Source organism: Trematomus bernacchii, unplaced genomic scaffold (assembly GCF_902827165.1).
Source record: "Trematomus bernacchii unplaced genomic scaffold, fTreBer1.1, whole genome shotgun sequence".
Classification (NCBI taxonomy): domain Eukaryota; kingdom Metazoa; phylum Chordata; class Actinopteri; order Perciformes; family Nototheniidae; genus Trematomus; species Trematomus bernacchii.
Window position 1 is genome coordinate 812,890 of NW_022987564.1, and position 21,201 is coordinate 834,090.

At 40.2% G+C, this 21,201-nt stretch overlaps 1 protein-coding gene across 1 annotated transcript in view; it reads right to left on the reverse strand.

Annotated features, from left to right (window-relative positions):
- Positions 1–335: 335 nt before the first annotated feature.
- Positions 336–21,201, reverse strand: part of LOC117478297 (complement C3-like) — a 46,328-nt gene continuing 25,462 nt past the window's right edge. Inside the window, exons 16-42 of the mRNA XM_034125289.1 lie at positions 20,405–20,531; positions 19,516–19,584; positions 17,825–17,942; positions 17,633–17,721; positions 16,765–16,904; positions 15,820–16,032; positions 15,326–15,389; positions 15,121–15,210; positions 14,706–14,912; positions 14,322–14,397; positions 14,075–14,234; positions 13,747–13,842; positions 13,019–13,169; positions 12,531–12,616; positions 10,301–10,378; positions 10,037–10,192; positions 9,561–9,623; positions 9,328–9,409; positions 9,185–9,233; positions 8,920–9,010; positions 8,718–8,807; positions 8,529–8,631; positions 8,282–8,371; positions 6,425–6,517; positions 6,190–6,273; positions 844–988; positions 336–617 (exon numbers count right to left, since the gene is read on the reverse strand). Of these exons, the coding sequence (XP_033981180.1) occupies positions 473–617; positions 844–988; positions 6,190–6,273; positions 6,425–6,517; positions 8,282–8,371; positions 8,529–8,631; positions 8,718–8,807; positions 8,920–9,010; positions 9,185–9,233; positions 9,328–9,409; positions 9,561–9,623; positions 10,037–10,192; positions 10,301–10,378; positions 12,531–12,616; positions 13,019–13,169; positions 13,747–13,842; positions 14,075–14,234; positions 14,322–14,397; positions 14,706–14,912; positions 15,121–15,210; positions 15,326–15,389; positions 15,820–16,032; positions 16,765–16,904; positions 17,633–17,721; positions 17,825–17,942; positions 19,516–19,584; positions 20,405–20,531 (2,955 nt within the window). The 3' untranslated portion in view covers positions 336–472. The remainder of the gene's footprint in view (positions 618–843; positions 989–6,189; positions 6,274–6,424; positions 6,518–8,281; positions 8,372–8,528; positions 8,632–8,717; positions 8,808–8,919; positions 9,011–9,184; positions 9,234–9,327; positions 9,410–9,560; positions 9,624–10,036; positions 10,193–10,300; positions 10,379–12,530; positions 12,617–13,018; positions 13,170–13,746; positions 13,843–14,074; positions 14,235–14,321; positions 14,398–14,705; positions 14,913–15,120; positions 15,211–15,325; positions 15,390–15,819; positions 16,033–16,764; positions 16,905–17,632; positions 17,722–17,824; positions 17,943–19,515; positions 19,585–20,404; positions 20,532–21,201) is intronic.

Below are 21,201 nucleotides of genomic sequence, written 5' to 3' on the forward strand. Positions count from 1 at the left end.
TGTACAGGTCAGGATGAATCCCTTCATAAGTTCTCTGATGGGAAACAGAAAGGTCAACCTGATGAATCAGAGCAGATCCGACAGACACGAAGAGCACGAGGAAATCCCCGGGAAGATGAAGTGCCCTGATCACCTTTTCATACGCCTGCATTACAGGAGAATAAGCCACTGTGCAGATCCAGGAGCAGATGAGGGATTATCATGTATGTGATGAAGAGGCCACGAAGGTCCAAGAGACCTGGAACACGGGATGTTCTTTAACCAACAAAACAGTCAAATATTTGTCTAATTTTCTACATGAACTAAAAGTTAATAATAATATAAGACACAGAGAATGAGATTAAGATAATTGTATTTGAATCAATACACTACAACATTGCAAGTCCATACATCTTATAGCAGTGAAAGTTGTACAAGATGGGAATAATGTAAAAATATAAACAATTCCAAAAACAATTTATTTTCTTATGTTTCACCGCTGCTGACATCCAAAGAGTTGGTACTGCTGAACCATCTGCTCAATGCCCAAACAGGTAGGTCTGTGTTCATCAGCTTGACACTCGGCTTCTGTGGGCCAGTACTCGATCCAGGTTCTTTCTCCAAGTACATACTGATAGCTAAGGAGAGCAGAGTGAAAAACACGTTAGGTCTTCATGTGAACAGCTATCTGTAACATTCAAACATAACATAAGAAAGCCTCCTTCCTCCTTCTGGATACTGTATTACTCTATCAATGGCAACAGTAAGTGAGTACAACACATCTTGACTTTATTTAGTATAAAAAGCAGTGAAACAGACATATCTTAAATTCCCACACCACACATCAGATTCAAACAAACTTACGTTCGATGTGCATCATCTCTGTGAATGTCATCTGATGTTCCCATGATAAGGTACGTTTTACCAACAACCAAATCTAAAGACTCCCTGCAGTGCAGAAAACTGAGGAATGTGCGAAGTTGATACAGAGGACCCTCATCAAACGTTCCTGTAATTTAAAATTAGGAGAACAAAGAAAAGGTAATGATCAAATTGATAGCTAATGATTAATCACAAAACAAAAGTACTTTATTCTCACATATCCTGTTGAATCACGTTTCTGGAAACACACTTTTTTGCCTTCTTGCCAAAAGTTATAAGGGGCCCTATAATGCTTTTGGGGGTTTTCCCTTTCCTGTAGTGTGTTATATAGGTTTTTTTTTGCATGTAAATGGTCTGCAAAGGCTCAAATCCCAAAATTCCCTCGAGAGGGAGTTTCTCACCCACACTCCCCCCTATGCTTGACGGCTTTGTTTAATTTCCGCAATATAGTATTAGTGACATCACTACTGTAGCGTGAATCACACATGGAGACGGCTCTGACCCCTCAGAGCCATGGCTAACATCACAGTGACACTCTAGGGGTAGATCAAGGAGAAGATTCCCCAGAGACACAGTACACAAAAACCCATGTCACTCCTGGCTGGATAGCTTGAACGATGGGAATGCCATCTCTGTCCTTGACACAGACGTCGATTAACTTTAACATGAAATATTTTATTCCATAATACCTTGGTTTGCAGGTATCTACATATACATCCTGATGAATGAGAATTATATGATGTCATGCTGCCTCAATTGTGATTGTGTTATTTGTTTAAAGGGGACCTATCATGCAAAATGCACTTTTGTACGTCTTTTATAAATGAATATGTGTCCCCGGTAGGGATGTTAAGATTCACCGATTCGCATCGGTGCACCGGCATAAACGTTCAAGATGCGAGTGCACCGGTTGAAAGAGTGCACATCGGCTACAGTTTGGGTTGAACTTGCGATGCATCGATTGTAGCGTCTTTGCATCAGTAAAAAAGCGATTCATTCATATAATATCCTTTCATCTTGTCAGCACTCAGCAGAGACAATCTTTGCTTCGCACTACGGAGGCCGAGAGTCTCACTTATCAACACACATGGAAGTCGAGGAGAAAGAGAAACACAGCGCACCGAAAAATACATACAAATCAAACGTTTGGCAACACTTCGGATTTTTCAAGAAAGACGGACAACTTGAAAAATCGCTCGCAAATTGTAAACGATGCTGTGCCGCTTTAAAGTACACAAGTAGTACGAGGAACTTAGCGACGCACATAAAGAGGCGACATGGGGTCTGCGGCTGAAAAGAAAACCTGAAAGTTAGACATGAGTTCAATCACTCAGTGAGGTGTAATGTCAGAGAGAGTGGTGTTTAGTTTACAACAGCCTGTGACTGCCAATAATAGTTTAAATATCTTCCTTACAATTGTAAGCAGTTACGAAATACCTGTTTGTGAAAGGTTATTTGTATTTGTTATTGTTCATATAGAAACCACTGCTTTCTGCTCACTGGTGAGTTAGCCTATGAATGAGTGTTAAGCACATCAGGCTGGCAGCTGTATGGGCATTGCACTATGGTAGTTGTTATTTGCACATTGTTCATCATGGGCAATGCATCCTTAAATTGTTTAACTGTGAGGTGTTATACAATTGTACTGTACTCTGGAGAGTTTTTTAAGGTAAAAAAGAAACAGCATGATGGGATGCGCAGTACTAGTAGAGAGAACTAAATATGTAAAGCACTTTTTTGTTAATGTATGATTTGCTGCATATAAGGAATACAACAAAATCCTCTGTCGTACCATATTGAATTGTATCATTATTTTGCATCGTGTTGAATCGCATCGTATCGCCCCGAATCGCATAATGTTGAATCAAATCGTATCGAACTGTATCGCAACAGGGGTGAATCGTATCGTATCGCACCGCCTGGTGTTTCAAATGTATCGTTAATGTATCGTATCGTTGGCAATGTATCGAGATGCGCATCGCATCGGCCTCAGTGATGGAGATGCACATCCCTAGTCCCCGGTGTGTCAGGGAACTCACCAAGTGTCAGAAAACACAACCCTCTCTCTTTTCCTCCATACCCAAATCTCAAAAAACGGGGCTGCAACCGAGCTGATACAGATTTGAAATTGTTCTGACGTCAGAAACAGGGAGCTCCGCCTATATGGGCAACTCTCCACCTATCAGGGGAATGAGAGGTTGCGTGGCATGGTAACAGCATGGTAACAGCATGGTAACAGCATGGTAACATGACGCTCGTGCCTCGCCCCCCTCCTTTGCAGGGGGGCGTGGTCAGCTGCAGCTCATTTGGCACAGAATCAGCCCTTGTGAAGACAGGGCTGGAAAAGAGCAAATAGAGCGAAATGAGGCATGGCTAAAATGCATGATCTGTTTGGTATTTTGAAAAAAAAAACTTCATAGACATGTTTTATATAGGTATGGCCCTACAATATATTATTCAAATATAGCATGATAGGTCCACTTTAAATCAAGTGAATGTGTAAATAAGGTCATTTGCATTTGATCTGTATTATTTTAGTCTTTCTCAACAGCTAAAACATTGGATATTTCAGATATGGGAGGGTTAGACATTTAAAACAATTACTAGTCTATATATTTTGTAAGTTTCATTTTAAGAAATCCCAACCAGAGCTTTATGACCTGGGAGGGATAGGGTAAGCCCCGCCTCCTTCTTGAGACATACAAAAGACAGATAAAAATGTAAAACATCCTCTTATCCACTTTTCATCCTCCTGATTCCTGACATAAACTCCTTTCCTTCTCCCTTCCTCCAAGATGACCCCCCACTGAGGTTCTTTGTCTCAGTTTAGTTCTGAGTTTAAGACCCCATTTACACGGGAACGCAAACGCAGACGAAATGCAAACGAACCAAATTCGATATCAAAAAAGTATTCCGTTCACACGGATACGGCTCAATAAACGTATCCCTTCATACGAGGCCGCTCAACCCGCTGGAGACGCTGTAGTATATATGCCGGGCCTGTAAGTGGCGCTATACTTCCGCCACAAAATACACCAAAAGCAGCGAAGAAGACCCCTGAGCATGGTTGCCTGGTTGCCCTTCTGTTTATTCTCCGCGGTGGATTTAGCAACATGTAGTTCATGTAGTTGTGGTAGAGGAGCTGTAGATTTTGCACTAACAGCTGTTGCATGGTCAGTAGTTACTGTCAGGCGCGCCCCCCAGTTTGGGAACCACTGCGCTAAGCTGAACAGCCAATCAGAGTGATTTCATTTAAAAAAAAAAATTCAAAATAAAACCCACAATGCTAACGCTGAGCCTCTGAATTAGCAACGAGCAAAAATGCTAACAGATTACTGCACCGAAATTCACTCACAAAACCTTATTATTTATCTTTTCTGCACATCCATGACATCGTTTCACATTGTGAGGTGACACAGAATCGAAGGGTACCCTCATTATCACTCAATTATACGAAATCGCGACGTTATAAATAAAAACAGACATCAAAACATGTGGCGCTAGGTAGCTAAAAATGCTAACATGGTTACCTTGTCTCTGTAGTCTGCTCAAAATTGGTCTTCAATGGCATTAAAATGATAAAAACGCTGCTGAAGTTAATCCATAGGTTAATCCAATGTGTCTGTGTCCCTTTGAAATGATTTCTGATAATCCATGAGCAATAAGACTGTTTTTCCGTTTCTAGATGTCAGAGCGAGAGATAGCTTCACTCTCATGCAAAACTACATGCGCAAAGCCCCCACCTTTTTGTTTTACAACGTGTGTGTGTGGGGAAATCCCCCTTCGATTCTATTGGGTCTAACGGTCAGAAAGAGGTGTCAACCATCAAAATCGACAAAGGGGGGCCAGAGATATGGAAAAAAAAAACATTTCCACCCAAATCACCTCAGAGGTGGAGTTTTTTTGGCTAAACCTCTCTAAAAAGGTCAAATGTCACTTGTTTTGCATCAATCTTGATACAGGGTACTTATTATATGTTGTACTTTGGATTCCTAAAGCTTTTAGTCTACTAACCCATCATCCAAGGGTGGTTTTCACTATAAGCAAAAAAGAATTTTTGGACAGACACTATAATTTACAGTTTTTTACTATGTAAAATAAAAAACATCTATATTGTTCTGACTTTTCTACATCCAACTCACAGGTTTATCATTACTTTGAGAAAAAAGATTATTAATGTAACCCTTTTAGAAGGGAAGATATGGTCATTTGTTCTGGGAATGTCATTTTCGAGCCTGAGACCTGAAAAACAGGCTCAGTGCTTAACAGGTTAAAACTCCCAAAATAGTTTCCTGCATCTTTCAGCTGTTAAAGAGTGTTCCAACTATACTTTTCAGTATTTATCAACCATCTGATTCACTGTCCATATATATTTTGTAACCTTCCCTTCTTCCATTCGCCATTCATATTATTTGTGTGATACTTATGTTTTTCTTGAGTGTGTATATTTTTAGTAGTTAATAAATGTTTCATTTATAAAGAACCAGGTCATGTGTTTTTATGTTTGAAGTAAATCAGCCTCTGTTCACCGAGCCTGGACTCCGACTTTCAGATTATGAGACTACAATAATTGATTATGCTATCATATTTTCTCTCTTATTAGAGAGTGGTGCCCAAACCTTATTAAACATTATATTAAAGTATTGTATTAAAGGTAAACTTTCGAGTTGATAGCTAAAGTAGAGTGCTGGCATTTTAGATAAATACTTAATGATTAAATCTGCACGAGCAATATATACTACATATCTTGCCCACGTGCGAGGCTCATTGTTATACTACACTACATAACACTTGCATTTCTATTGTAAACCTCCCGACACATTGTACATGATAGGCTAAGGGGCGGGGTCTGTCCTGTGCCTTGTTCAAGGGCACCACGGCAGGGCCCATGAGGTGAACTGGGATCTCTTCAAGTAGCAGTCCACAATCCATATTTTAAGTCTGTTCAGGGACTTGAACCAGAGACTTGCACTGAATTCTGCTTAGCATGCATACAATTAGCCTGGCTTTGTCTAAAGGTTACACAGTCTTCTTACTTGAGCCTGTCATTTTCTTGTTGCAATCTGTAAAAAAATCAAGTGCAAAAACGAGTCGAAGATCTTATTTTACCTACAAACATGAAAATTACCGGTGTTGTCATCCAACTGCCTGACATAAATGCATTTACCAAAATGTTAAACGTTTTATTTTATTGTCTTAGAGGAGATTAAATGTGCACACAAAATGTATAAAGGAGGTAAACCAACTGTTAAGTTACCTACAGTTTTAAGGCAACCTAGAAACATCATGGGCTAGTCCATTTTAGGCATTTAAGCTATAGACACCCACCTTCTTTGATGACTTCCAGTACACGCATTGTGTAAATGTCTGTGGACAAACCGTCTTCAAACACTTCCAGTTTCACTTTGAACACTGAGGACAGACACATTGTAGATTGTAAGCTCATCTGTTTCTTTGCTCACTTGTTCTCCAAATCTCTTAGACGTAATCAAACACATACATTTTTGGGGTATAAAAGTACTATATTGAGTAAATTCAATCCATTTACTGTACGCTCTCTTACCAAAATTGATTTTGCTGGTTGGTATACTCTCACAAGCCTTAGCTGTGCGCTGATCATTGCTGATGTTCGCCTTCTTCTGCATACTGCAATTCTCTGGAAAGACACAATTAGCATAAAGTAATAACACATCTGATCAAATGTTTACATTAGTAGGCTACATGAGAATGGATGATGGCAGCTGTATTTACGTCACAATTTAGATTATTAGTGAGGTTTTTTTTAGACTGCAGGTGCTTATATTTCAATCTTGTGATTGAGGGGGGGGGGGAGGAGAGAGAGAGAGAGAGGAGAGAGAGAGAGAGAGAGAGAGAGAGAGAGAGAGAGAGAGAGAGAGAGAGAGAGAGAGAGAGAGAGAGAGAGAGAGAGAGAGAGAGAGAGAGAGAGAGAGAGAGAGAGAGAGAGATAGAGAGAGAGAGAGAGAGAGAGAGAGAGAGAGAGCGAGCACCAGGGCAAACCAGGGCTGAACTTTCCTAACGGAGTGAAATGACCCGGAAGTACCTCAGTGGCAGCCATGATAAGAGCAAGCCCCCCAGGAAGTGCCAATATTTGTTGTGTCCAAACGGCCGTACTGCAATTTCCGTATCAGTCCGTGACGTCACCCTGCCCAAATATTTTTTTTCCCATTGACTAACATTGGGAAAGAGACGTCTGTAAATCGGTGGATAATTTTTTTTAAAACTAAATAAACTACCCAGTATGAAATATTTTATAGCCCTTATTAGAATCATTCGGTCCTTAAAGTTGTAAAATGCACTAAAAGCCGAATCTAGATTTATTTTCTCTCTCCATTCATTCTAGTGAGCCGAGAGTGGGAGCTCGGGGGGCGGGGCTTAAGGGGCGCGTGCTCTGTGAGCGCACATACGGGTTCTTCTGCTCTGACAGGCAGGCATGACGGGTAATCTGTGACGTTTCGCTTTCTCAAAAGTTGGGCCAATGAGCAGCTCTCAACGGAAAGAACGAGACCCCGCCTCCCACGCTGTATCCAATTCTTATTATACATCCATGGATAAGAGCCATTTGAATTAGACCAGTGATTCTCAAAGTGTGGTCCGTGAGCGCCCCCTAGTGAGTCACCAGGCTTGAATATGGGCCATGCGTCATCACCTCACGTGCTTCACGCACGCAATCGACCTGGTTATGGGTCTGCGTCAACAGGCTTGAATATGGGCCATACGTCATCACCTCACGTGCTTCACGCACGCAATCGACCTAGGTTATGGGTCTGCGTCAACAGGCTTGGATATGGGCCATGCCCATGCGTCTCTGTTCGGCTTTAAAGGGCCAACGCTCCACACTTCAAGTGCAGTTCTACACAATATATAGTTCAATGCTACTCGGTAATATGATAAGTAAGGTAAGAAACTCCGTACATCAAACTGCCTAATACAGTTATTCTTTTGGGTGTTTTATCGGCTCGGTATTCCCCTCCTGGATGATACTCGCGCACAGCGGGGTCTAATCGCCAAACACCATTTAATTCATCTGTGTATCTTTGGCAAAAAAATATATATTGTTGCATCAAAAACGTGTCTCTCCTGATTGTAATGCCTTTAACCATTAGCCTGTTACCATGCCAAACTAAGATGATGACCACAATAATCCTTATATCAGCAAAGAGTCAACATGTTTGCATTGTGATTCCAAGCATTTTAGCATGCTGGGACACGCTTCTGAATCTTTGTTTGACCTTCTACCCCTTACTTTTTTATAGTACAATAATAGATTGCTGCAGTTTACACACCTCAGACCTGCAGTCTAACTCTACAAAGCATAATTTAAGTGTTTTGTTATTTAGAATTTTAAATTGAACAAATACAAGTTTACAGTGGATGGGTAAGGTTGTTTTGACCCATTTACCTTCAGCACATGTGCATTCATCATCTCTGCAGAGCTGCAGTAGCGGTCCACCTTTCCTCTCCGGATGGTAGAACTGCACACACTGTGTTTCTGAGTTGGAAGAAAAAGATATTTGAACATTTTTTTTTGGTACTTTATAAAATATACATGAAATACTTGAACATATAATAATGCCTGCTTATTGACAGTGTTATAATCTCTGACATATATTGGGAACAAAACACATGGAGGTTTCTCTAAGACTCACGCTCATAGTATTCATAGACAGACACAGCCGCTGGTTGTAAGACGCCCACTTTCATCTTCTGATGAACCCTAAAAATGATTTCTTCTGGTTGTGTGTGAGAAACCTGAAGATAAAGGTGAGATAGAGATAAATACACAAAGAGCAAGGCAGAGAGGAAAAGTATGGAGGAAGGAAACAGCGACGTCTTACCTTGTCCAGGTAGATGATGAGTGAGCCTCTTTCTGACAGGACTTTGTCCATCTCATATTTTGCAATGGTGCGGCCATGTCCTTTGGACAACTAAACACACACACATAATCAGACCACTCACCATAATACACATCTTTTTTCTCCTAACAAAACCAGCTGGTGCATTTGTTGTGGGTTCATGTGTATCTGTAAAAGTTCTTACTAAGTCCAAGTCCTTTGTGTTAACGGTGAAGCCGGTTAGCAAGCCAATATCCAAAATTGACATTGCTGCATCTCTTTCCTTGTCCTTATACCTGTACACAGAATAGATTGAAGGAAATTCAAGTGTTAAGGAGACAGGGAAAAGGGTAATGAACAGAAGCAGAATATTTAATACAGATTGTGAAATATAATAATATTGTAAATAGCTGGTTAGAAAATGTTATGAATGAAGCCATGTGTCAGTGTGTTGCCTTGGTTGTACTTACAAAACCTCTATCCTCAGCTTGTATATCTTCTCGTCCTCATCCATTTTTTCTGCAGGAGTAAAATATTGTATTTGTATTTAGTTAATTTGTTTCTCAAGAGTAAGGTACAACAAATGAAGAAGAGACAGAAGGCACTAAATCACCTGGGATGAGCTGCACTGACAGGTTAAACTTCTGACAATCACTTTCCTTTTGTTTAGGTAGAGTGTAGTACAACGACACCATCTGTCACACAGAAAAGGTGCAATATTTGATATAAGTCCTCACAAGGTTAAACGGGTATATGGTCACATCTTGATTTTTTTATTAATAGGACAGATCAGTTATTAACTGTTACTAAAACTCAGAGTATAAAATACAAAAATATATTACTCACTGTCACTGTTGCTTCTCCTGAACCCTTGGCAGTCACTGTCACGTTTTGGTTGATAACATTGATCTGTCAGAGTTTAAATATGAGCACAAACACACACAGTCAAGGATAAGCAGATATTAAAGTATTATACCAATATTATTTGTGTGGCGAGATCAACAATCTGTGTGTAAATGTGCAATATACAAATTAAAACTACTTCGGACAAAAAATCGGATAAATCTGGCAAATCTCCACGGAAAAAAATTGAGATCCACAAGTGAAAATTTAGTTCGAAAGTAAAAAATCTTAGTAATATAGTTACTTTTTAGTTTTTTTTCTGTATTTTCAGATCACTTTTATAGTTCAATATATTTTTGAGAGTTTATAGATTTATTTTGTATTTGTGGAAGACTACACACAATATTCATGCAGAATTTCAATCTGTTCACACATTACCACTTTAATGAGTGCATTTGTGTGTGTGTGTCTGTGCTTACTTGAGATGTCCTTGTGCCATAGTGGTTTTCCCTGTTGAAGTTGTACCTGAAAGGCCTTGCCATGCCCGGCAACAAAATGCACACGTTCAGATCATATTCTGGTTCTATAGCACTGGACCAGTACTCGGATATAGCCTGGTACACCATAATGGTGGCCTTAAGTAAAACAAGAGGGAGGTGGGGAAAACAAATGATCAGAACAAAATAAATGATAATCTAAAACAAGATGGAGGGATCAAGATGGAGAGAGGAGTCTCTTCTTACCTGAGTCGATCCATAGCCTCCGCCAACTCTCTGCTGTTCATTGAACCATCTCACAACAGGTCTGGCATCTTCAAAAGCCTGTATTCACAGAAGGAAGGTAAATGGTTGAACTTTTCTGTCATTTATTGCACATTGGCATTATCAAAAAACATACAAATATAAAAAAGACAATCAAATCAGTTACTTAACAATTGTAATACTTAAAATATTTTTTACTTAAGAGGATAGCATGTCATACGGTGGCCTGGAAGTGCAAGACACCACAGCATTTCACAAAACACCACAGCATTTCAGAAAACACAACAGCATTTCAGAAAACGCTACAGCATTTCAGAAAACACAACAGCATTTCAGAAAACACAACAGCATTTCATAAAACACTACAGCATTTCAGAAAACACAACAGCATTCAGAAAACACAACAGCATTCAGAAAACACAACAGCATTTCAGAAAACACAACAGCATTTCAGAAAACACCACAGCATTTCAGAAAACACCACAGCATTTCACATTGGACGGAAAGGGTATTCCTTTAGGGAGAAAACTTCTTGTTTGTGATTGGACAGAGCCAGCCAGAGAAGCACTGCTGTGATTGGTTGTTTTTGCTGCCAGTCAAGAAATGACGCTTCATGATTGGTCAGCACCCGAGTGTGGACGAAGCAGCTACAGGTTAGTTTAGCTTGATGGATCTGATTCCATTCAGAAAACACGCATTTTAAAAGCTTTTCTTCTGCCGTCTTGTCTGCAGACTTGTCAAAGCATTAATTCATGGTTGTTACTAACCGGTATCAGTATGTAGTTACTTCGGCATCACTTTGAAACGTGTATTACAATTAAATCATGGTCAATATGTTCATTTTGTTGTAGTTGGTATCTCCCATAGGATTTACATGGAGATACGCCCCGCCCCCTCTCCAGCGCGTCTTGTTTGAATGACAGGAGCAAACACAGCTGACAGCCGCGGTGAAACTCGAGCGATTAGAGCGATGCGAATATTGGGTAGTCTACCATAGAATTTACATGGAGATAAGCCCCTTAAAAACCATGAATTAATAAAGCATTAATTCATGTTTTTTTCGCATCGCTCTAATCGCTCGAGTTTCACCGCAGCTGTCAGTGTTTACTCCTGTCATTCAAACAAGACGTGCTGGAGAGGGGGCGGATCGATCAGGCTAAACTAACCTGTAGCTGCTCCGTCCACACTCACAACAGCGTCATACAGACATAAATAAAGCAGCGACTGTATTCGCCATGACATAGACAGTCTGTGGTTTGTACTTGTTTAACTTTTGTCCAGTTTCTGAACAGATATGAGGAGCTGTGAGCTCTGAGTGTGTGCTAACAGCTAAGGGGTTGATGTGTTGGGACATGTTGCGCTGTCGGGTGCTGACCAATCATGAAGCGTCATTTCTTGACTGGCAGCAAAAACAACCAATCAGAGCAGTGCTTCTCTGGCTGGCTCTGTCCAATCACAAACAAGAAGTGTTCTCCCTAAAGGAATACCCTTTCCGTCCAATGTGAAATGCTGTGGTGTTTTCTGAAATGCTGTTGTGTTTTCTGAAATGCTGTTGTGTTTTCTGAAATGCCGCGGCGTTTTGTGAAATGCCGCGGCGTTTTGTGAAATGCTGCGGTGTTTTCTGAAATGCTGTTGTGTTTTGTGAAATGCTGTTGTGTTTTCTGAAATGCTGTAGTGTTTTGTGAAATGCTGTTGTGTTTTGTGAAATGCTGTGGTGTTTTCTGAAATGCTGTAGTGTTTTCTGAAATGTTGCGGCGTTTTGTGAAATGCTGTGGTGTTTTCTGAAATGCTGTAGTGTTTTGTGAAATGCTGTTGTGTTTTCTGAAATGCTGTGGTGTTTTCTGAAATGCTGTAGTGTTTTCTGAAATGCTGTAGTGTTTTGTGAAATGCTGTGGTGTTTTCTGAAATGCTGTTGTGTTTTCTGAAATGCTGTGGTGTTTTCTGAAATGCTGTAGTGTTTTGTGAAATGCTGTTGTGTTTTCTGAAATGCTGCAGTGTTTTCTGAAATGCTGTGGTGTTTTCTGAAATGCTGTGGTGTCTTGCACTTCCGGGCCACCATAATGTCACTTATATTTTGAGGCTGTGACATTACTGAGAGACACATTTCATTGAAAATTGTTTACAAACCTTTATATGAAGTTAGCATGGATAAGGACTAAATTGTATGTTGTTTGCAGCATGAAAGGAACACACATACATGCAACATGCTCACCTGGGCCTTGACCAGAGCGAGAAGAGCGTAAGCCGTAGCCTCCAGTGTGTAGACACCTCCCTTAGGCGTCGGCCAGTGGTTCAACTCTAAGGACGACACACAAATATCTTCCTTATAACTTTGCTATACATACATCTATTTACTTATAAATCCAGGATATCTCATTTTAGAAAATAATGTATAATTAAAATATGTAAGGAAATATTCAAATGTGCTAAATAATCCCCATACATATATCTGTTATTCAAAAAGTTTTACCAATATTTGTTGTGAGCAGGACATCGTATGGCTGGAAGACTATTTATGTCAATTACAGACTGTTTCTAAATGAGTTCAAACATTTGACATTTCTCTACTGAGCAAAAATCATCCCATAATACCAATGTGTTGGTCAGGCTCTTCTTAGTTGTGGATGAGAAATCGTTTGAACCTAATCACCAAAACATAGACTATGTTTCCAAATAATAGTTTAAGAATATTAACAGCACCTGGGGAAGCAAACTTGTAGAGGATCTCGCGGTTCATTTTGTTTTCATTGGCCATGGCATATGATGTCATGGCAACAGCATATGGGTTGGTGAGGCTGGGCAGACGCCTTTCCAGATAGGCCACCGCTTTGCTTATACTGCCTGGTAGACTCTGTACAAAAGTAAGGGAGGAAAGAGAATAAGGTGAGAACAGTCAAAAAAAGTACTTTTCATGAAATGAACACAAACTATAAGTGAGTCTAAAACGAAAACATAGACAACATCCTAACCGGATAACACTATTTTAGCTACTATTCAATCTCATGGTAGTCACGCCATAAAGCATACGCTGATTATTCGTCTATTTTACTCTAAATAGGACCATCATTTACAAAATGAACATCATGCTTCAATAAAGAAGACTAAAATCTAGCGATTGCGACCATAACCTAATTTGGAAAATCTTTACTGAATACAAAATCAAGTGGAGTCGCCCCCTGCTGGATATTAGATGCAGCTTTAAGGCTCATCCGGATTGGCTTCACTTTTTAGACCCGGAGCATGCTGCTTGGACAGGAGCAGCAACAGGGCTGGCTGTAAAATAGAGCTTTACAGCTTTGCAGATGTGAGATGCTTCCCAGTGGTTTAGTGCCTCAGAAAGCTTTGTTTCGCACATCCTCTGCGAGGAGACGGTAAATAAAGAAATGAAACAGATGAGAGAAAACATTGTATGGAGGTAAATTACTCACACCAACACTGGCAGCACATAGCGTTCGTGACTCCTGCAAAGCAATGAGGCAGAAGGCCGTCATGGAGGCATCTGAATCTGCGCCACGCACATCACCCTAGACACACACACACACACACACACACACACACACACACACACACACACACACACACACACACACACACACACACACACACACACACACACACACACACACACACACACACACACACACACTTATTTATTTTTCGAATAAGGGTCGATAACATGCTATTGTTTTCAAACTTATTCGATATTTTTGTAGCACATAGATGAAAAACGGATTTCTATGAAACCAGTGAACGCACCATCATCTCTCCCAGGATCACTGTTCCAACTACTCGAAATAAGCCATCAGGTTGCTGTGCGTTGAGAATCAGAAACGTGATGGCCTCACAGATGTGTGACCTGTCCACTGGCACCAGATTGTTTGCCATGGCAAACACTTTGGCAACATAGGCCGTCAACCTTAGAGGAGAGAAGAAGGTGTAATAGTTTAGTTGTATTCATATGTGACATACATCATTGTGTGAGTTCAAGGAAGGAATGCCTCACCAGGAGCTACTTGAGCTATGTGGAAACACAGCAAAAGACCCATCATTTTTCCGGTAGAGAAGCTCTTGGATGTAGCCTGTACACCAACAAATACACACAACCATTTTAAAAAGTGCCATTCATTGCTCTACTGAATCTAATTGATTAGAAGCCAATTTAAGGAGTCCTGTTCGATCTTTTTCAGTCATTAGAGCTTCTTTCAAATGATTCTGCTGGCATAGGCTTTTGTTTTAAAAAGGGAAACCCAAATGAGGGCTTGATAGGGGTGGTGTGGATTGATTTTCTTTTTCAAACCTCTTCTACAATGTCAGACAATTTAAAATCACACTCAGTGGCATTAATAAGATTCTGCTATCTGTACTAAAAATACATCAGTGACCCTACCAGTCCTGATGTGTTGGAGGGCTTCATTACGTTTCTGAAAGCCCACAGTTTCCCACTGGTTGGTTTTGTCTAAATATGTGGCTGCAATGACAGGTAGGGTCATGCTCATCATGTTCTGCTCTCCATTGCCAGAGGGGTGTTTGATGAGAGTACCCATAGAGTTCCCGCTAACAGCGTTCTCCACGAGGGCAGACACTTGTTCTCTCCCTGAATGAACACAGACAGACAGAAAAGAAACACAAAACGTTATAAATCAACAAGAAGAAACCACTAAGCAAACAACAAAGTGCCCCAACGATCAGTGAGGTAGTTATTCCAAATAAGAACAATACAAATGTATACCAATTGTATATATCGTTTCCATTGTACATGCACTTTATCACATATCAATCCCCAATATGGCATTATGTCCCACCTGTCACATAGATCTGTGTGCTTGTTGGTGTGTTTGGAACCAAATCTGTCATGGCAATTCTACTGTTGAGAATTTCTTCTTGTTCACCATCTAAAGGGAGAAACAGTGGGCAAGTTGCAGCATCAATTAGCAAAAGATAAAAACATAATGTTGATAAACCACTATACTGTATAATGCAGCCATGTCATTCTTCAAGGTAACTCACCTACACCTTTATTAGTGGGGTCTAGAATTACTATCATAGGATCTTTTACTAGTACACCTTCAGGCTGGAAAAACAACAGTTAGGACAAACATCAGAAATCACAATTATTTGCATAACTTTTTGAGTAATCGGTCTTTGCTGTTGTTTAACAAAGTAAAATATGGTCCGAATTTAAATAAGATATTAATATTCAATAAGATGAATTTCATAAACATGACAGTTTACCAAAACTGACTTTACCAGACTATATCTCTCATACCCGTAACTGTAGCTTTGTCACGTTATTAAACCGATTGTATTCAAACTGAGGTTTTTAAAGGATTTGTAAACAGCTTGTTGCTTGAAACTAAAAGTAGTTACAAGAATATTGCATCCATAATGTAACAGACCTCGGATAAGTTCTATTTTATGGCAGCTTGAACATTTTACTGCAATAAAAGAACAATTCCAGATGGTGTAAGGAAAAAAAACAGGACATGAAGTCTTTTTCTTACCACCACCCGCAAAATCTTTATAATTCCATCATATAGTGGCGAATCTTTAACAGCAGCTTTGACCTCAATGCGGAATTCTCCATCTTTCATGGGAATGATGATGAAGGGCACATATCGTGTAGTTTGAGCCCCAATTCGGACCTCCTGGCGATACTTTCCACGCTTTGAAGCCGAACTGCACACATTATCCTCCTCAATCAGATCAACCCGCACCTTGAGAACAGGACAAAGATGGACTGGAGATTGTGAAGTTGCTAAAAGATAAAGACTATTATTGAGGATATAATAGGATTACTTCAGTTTTATTTTGGGTCATCTAACGATAATGCATACTTGATTTGAATTACCATTTGATGATTTACACATTTTACAGGATAATCTGATCTGGATAATAAAAGGCACACTGTAAATATTGCAGTAAGGTTTCCCGTTGCTGAGGTGAACCGCATCTATTGTTTTTCCATCCCAGTTCAGACAACGATGCCCCGCCTCCGACACTGTATCCAGTTCTCTAGGTTGTCTACCTCCACATGACGGAAGCATTGACGCAGCATCAGAGCGTCACCTGGGGGATTTTCATCCCACGAAAAATGAATTTGACGGCCCCTATCGTTGTTTTCCCAAGCTACATAATTGTATTAGTAGAGTATTGTTTAGATGGGGAGGGTGTCATTATCTTTTTACATCCATGACGCAATCGTAGGGAGCTATGTCAAGCTTTCGTCATGCAGGTAGGGGTGATAATTCAATCTAAACTGGGTTGGAAAACAATAGGTACAGGCCAACCACCATGTGAGCAGGTATTACACTTATCAAAGTCTAGAGTAGGAAGGTCATTCACTCTCTTTTTTTGATACAGTATGTCAGTTGAATATTTACTGTGGATTTTGCCCTTTAGTCTAAAATGTTCTCTTGCCTCTTTTACTGTATGGAACACAGACTTACAGTTGCAGGATCGGGGCTGTAGTTGTGCAGGATTGCCTTAACTTCCAGCTGCTCTCCCCGGACAGCAGAGTATGGCAGCATGAGATCAATGAAGAATTCCTTCCGGACAATTACCTCTAACGGCTCACCAACACAGATTCCTTTAAGATGAGAGGGACAATAAAAAGGGATTACATAGAGAAAGAGAGAGAGAAGATGTAAGGGATTGAACAAGTTCAAGGTTAGATGACTGTAAGAAATTAAAATCAATGTTTAAATGACGTAATTTAGATTAAACATACTGTAAGCTTAAAACTGTTTTATTCTGAAAATACTTCATTTCCGGTTAGCATTAGCTTGTGGCTAACGTTATTGCTGAATGTTAAATTAATGTATAGTTTTATTTTGAAAAGCTTTATTGAAAGGCGTCCCCGTTGTTTCCAAATGACGTCACTTCCGGTTTCACGTTAACAATGATTACAGCCGTTAAAATGCATTAAAAGCCATGAATGAGAATACGAGGAGAAAAGGCGTGTGGAGTTATACAATGAACACACAACATCTAAATCCTCTCATTTACGCGATATCAGACACAGAAGAACGAGTGGAGGGAGGCCCCTTTCGCCAAAGCCGCCAATGAGAGGAGGAGCCAGGAATTGGATAATAGCTCGCTCCACGTAGAATCGATCTCTCTCTTCTTCCCCCCACCCGAACATGGCGCTGTGTTCCTGATTTGCTCTGTTTGTTTCAAAACCACGTTACTTTATTAAATTACCCATTTGAACCTTTTCAAGACTACATTGTCTCTTTTTAACTTCATCCTGGACTCGAGAACAACGAACAAATCTTCATGACTCAATGAAACAGCTTTCAGTCACTGAATTCTCACCGTGAGTTGTTGACAGACTAATGCCAGTAAACTGCCAGGTGGTGATTGAATCTTGCAGTGGAACATTTTTTGTCACTGATGTGGTATCACTGAAACAAAGAATGGTGTTAAATCTTTGAGAGATATGTGTAGGCTTAAATCTTGGTGGTGTCATTATTGAAGTTTTTTGTGTGTATATGTCGGTTGACTTACCATGGGTTTCGTCCAGGGCAAGCAGGAAGTATGATATCTGACCACAGCCAACTTTCAGGGAACTTGGTGCGAGAAACAATTTCATTGCTGTCAATGTAACTGTTGTCATCCTCCTCACCTAGAGGTTTAAGGCAATTATGCGTTGGTTTTCCTTTTAAGACCTGGGGCCTCATTTATAAAGGGATATACGCTCAAAAAATGGCGTACGCCAGTTTCTACGCAATGTTTGCGATTTATAAAATACTAACTTGACGGGAAAATGTGCGGTCCTCCATGCAAACTCTAACCCATGCGTACGCACTAAGCACAAAAACGGGAGAGACGAGAAACTGCGACACCGTTGGCAGAAGGAAGAATGGAGAAATATGTGGAAATAATACCATAAATAAAATGTTACCTCTCATTTATCATATATGAAGAATTCATTTTCAAACATTGATTAAAACCAATCTTAAAATGATTAAACAAACGCCTGTTTGCGACTCCTCAGTGCACACAAAAACATAACTAAATACGGATATGTTATTTAAAACCACCTCGAATATGTTGTGTTAATGTTATGAAATGTTTTCTCATAAATTATGCGGTAAGCAGGAGGACAGAATTACGTCTAAACTGACGCCGTTTTGCATTTCTATAGGTTGTAGATACGAGCATGGTTTTATATACTATCATGTTTAATCGTGTTTTATGCCGTTTGCCAAGACTTGATAAGTCGCTCGTAAAACACAGGAGGTATGGAAACTAAGAACACCATATGTGGTAAATTGTACAGCTAATATTACACAACACATTAGTTGTATTTCGTTTAACTGGTGGATTATGGATATATAGTTGCTGATCGAAAGCTGGAACACAAACCACCAAAACAACAAAATAATTCAGATCCAGTCGTCATGACTCCACTCCGGAGGGATTCCCCGATCATTTCTTACAGTTTCTCATCAAGGGGGTCTCTCCTGTCCCCGGTACAAACACACTGCCTGAGGAAGGTTATGTGTATTTCTTTTGTCATTAACCTTTTTCGGTTTGTATAGACCGCGTGCCAATGGTGGCACGCGGCACCGTAACCAGTGGCACACTAGGAATAAGTGGAATAAGTGTGCAAAATATTTAAATTGTATTTTCGGATCCTGAACAAGACCGCAGCCAGAGGGCGTCTCCCCGTTGCAACACAGCCCCGCTCTCTTTAAATCCAGGCGGCTTTCTGCCGCTTTCCTCCGTGGTGCAGTGCTGATCGTTTCACCACGAAGGAAAGCACTGCTGCCGAGCCGGCACTTCACAAATTGCAGTACCCATAAGGAGCTGTACAAATGCCGCAGTTTTTGCGTGGCTGTGTCTTTAGTTGAAAGCCTGCTCAGCTCTCAACAAAATAATATGCTACACAGGGGCGGGCTGGCCATCTGTGTGTTCTGGAGATTCACAGAACGGACGGTCGTCCTTATTATTATGCCGTTTAAACCAATTATTTAAATTTGTTTAAACGGCATCATGTAAGTTGCGCTGAAAGAAAGAGGTCCACACACTGCTTCCCCGCCCTCCTATTGACAGTTCACGAGCGCTGAGCTCTTCAGCCACCCCCCCCCCCCCGACAATTCACGATCGTCGGTACGCTGATCAAAACAAAAATGTTGAATGGCCCTTCATATCAAAAAGGTTACCGACCCCTGGTATAGAGTTATGGTTCTTACGTAAGCTGGTTCTGACATCCATGATTGTAGTCTCTCGTTTCCTCCTGCTCGGTGCCGGACATTTCAATTCTGAAATAAGCAACAGAGACAAAATCTTTTACAGAACTCAACCATATTTAACCTACTTTAAGCATTGTATAATTGTTATGGAACTTTTTAAATCAGAGTGAGGTGATTTCTCTGGTAGGAAACGTGAACAGGGTGTGGGGGTGAGAAAAATGTGGTATAAGATAAGATAAGATAAGATAGGACTTTATTTATCCCGAAGGAAATTGTTGTGCCAGAGTTATAACGATATACAACAAACACAGTAGCATAATAATAAAACTGTACCCTAACAGGGCAGTAAAACCAGCTAATTAAATAGCTACAAGAAACATAGACGGTCAAATTATTAATATAAAAAACTGTAAAAAACAACCTGACGTCAGGACAGTGTTCAAATCTGGATCAGTTTTTATCAGATCCGTTGCAGCCCCTTTTTTAGAGATTTGGGTATGGAGGAAAATAGAGAGGGTCGTGTTTTCTGACACTTGGTAAGTTCCCTGGAACAACGGGGACACATATTCATGTATAAAAGACGTACAAAAGTGCATTTTGCATGATAGGTCCCCTTTAAGGTATCTGTCGTTTTTCTAGCATACAATATTTTTCTAGCACTAAAATATTTACAAAATATCTAAACAGCAACAAACCATTTAGAGAGACCAAAACAATTTGCATGGCCATAAAGGGGAGCCATAAAAAGACCCTGAACCGAATATGCTCAGCATTTGACTGATGGTGATAAATAAAGGTCTATGTGCTCACCTTTCTTCGTAGAGATTCATTTGTATACTATTGTAGCCTAAAACTATGTTCAGGGAATGGGAGAGTAAAGTAGTGTCACCTTGTCTGTAGGGAGTCCCAGAAGCTTTGGACTCAAACAGCAGCCCAGCATCGTAGAACACACTCATACCGTCCTTCCCTCCACCTGGTGTGCAACCTGTGTCGTACTTCTCTACGATGTCCCACACCTGAGCATAGTGAAAGTCATTCACACACAAATAAATAAACAAGACTTAAAGGCAAGAGGTAGACAGATCTGGAAACTCACATTAAAGTTCTGATATGAAGCTCATTTACTATTTCCATGTTACTACTCTCTCTCCTCTCAATAAGTGATCGGGGGCGTCACTCCCCAGCTTAACCAATCACTTTGCTCTATTCTATTGTTTTGTTTATCTCTTTTTGTATTTTTCTTTGTTTTGTTTTTGTTGTTGTTTTTTTTCATTCTCTGTCAAAGCGTCTTTGAGTTTCCTGAAAAGCGCTATACAAGTCTCATGTATTATTATTATTATCATTATTATTCCCACACGCCTATCACAGCGCTCTGCTAAACCTTTTAAATCTGCTCTCCCACCTCTGAAAGCTGTCATTTCAGGTGACTCAATGCAACCCTCCTCCACCCCTTTTCACCCCCTGTCCCTCTGAATCCAGGGTCAAGCTATGCCCCTCCCCTTCAGACCGAACCCAACCATCTATTCACCACCACGAGGCCTAATCGCCAAAATCACCATTACATTCATTTGTGTATCCCTGGCAATAAATATGTATTCTTACATCAAAACCGCGTCTCCTGATTGAAATGTCATTAGAAATGTATTAATGCAATGAATGCAAGAAAAATATGATATAAATAAATTG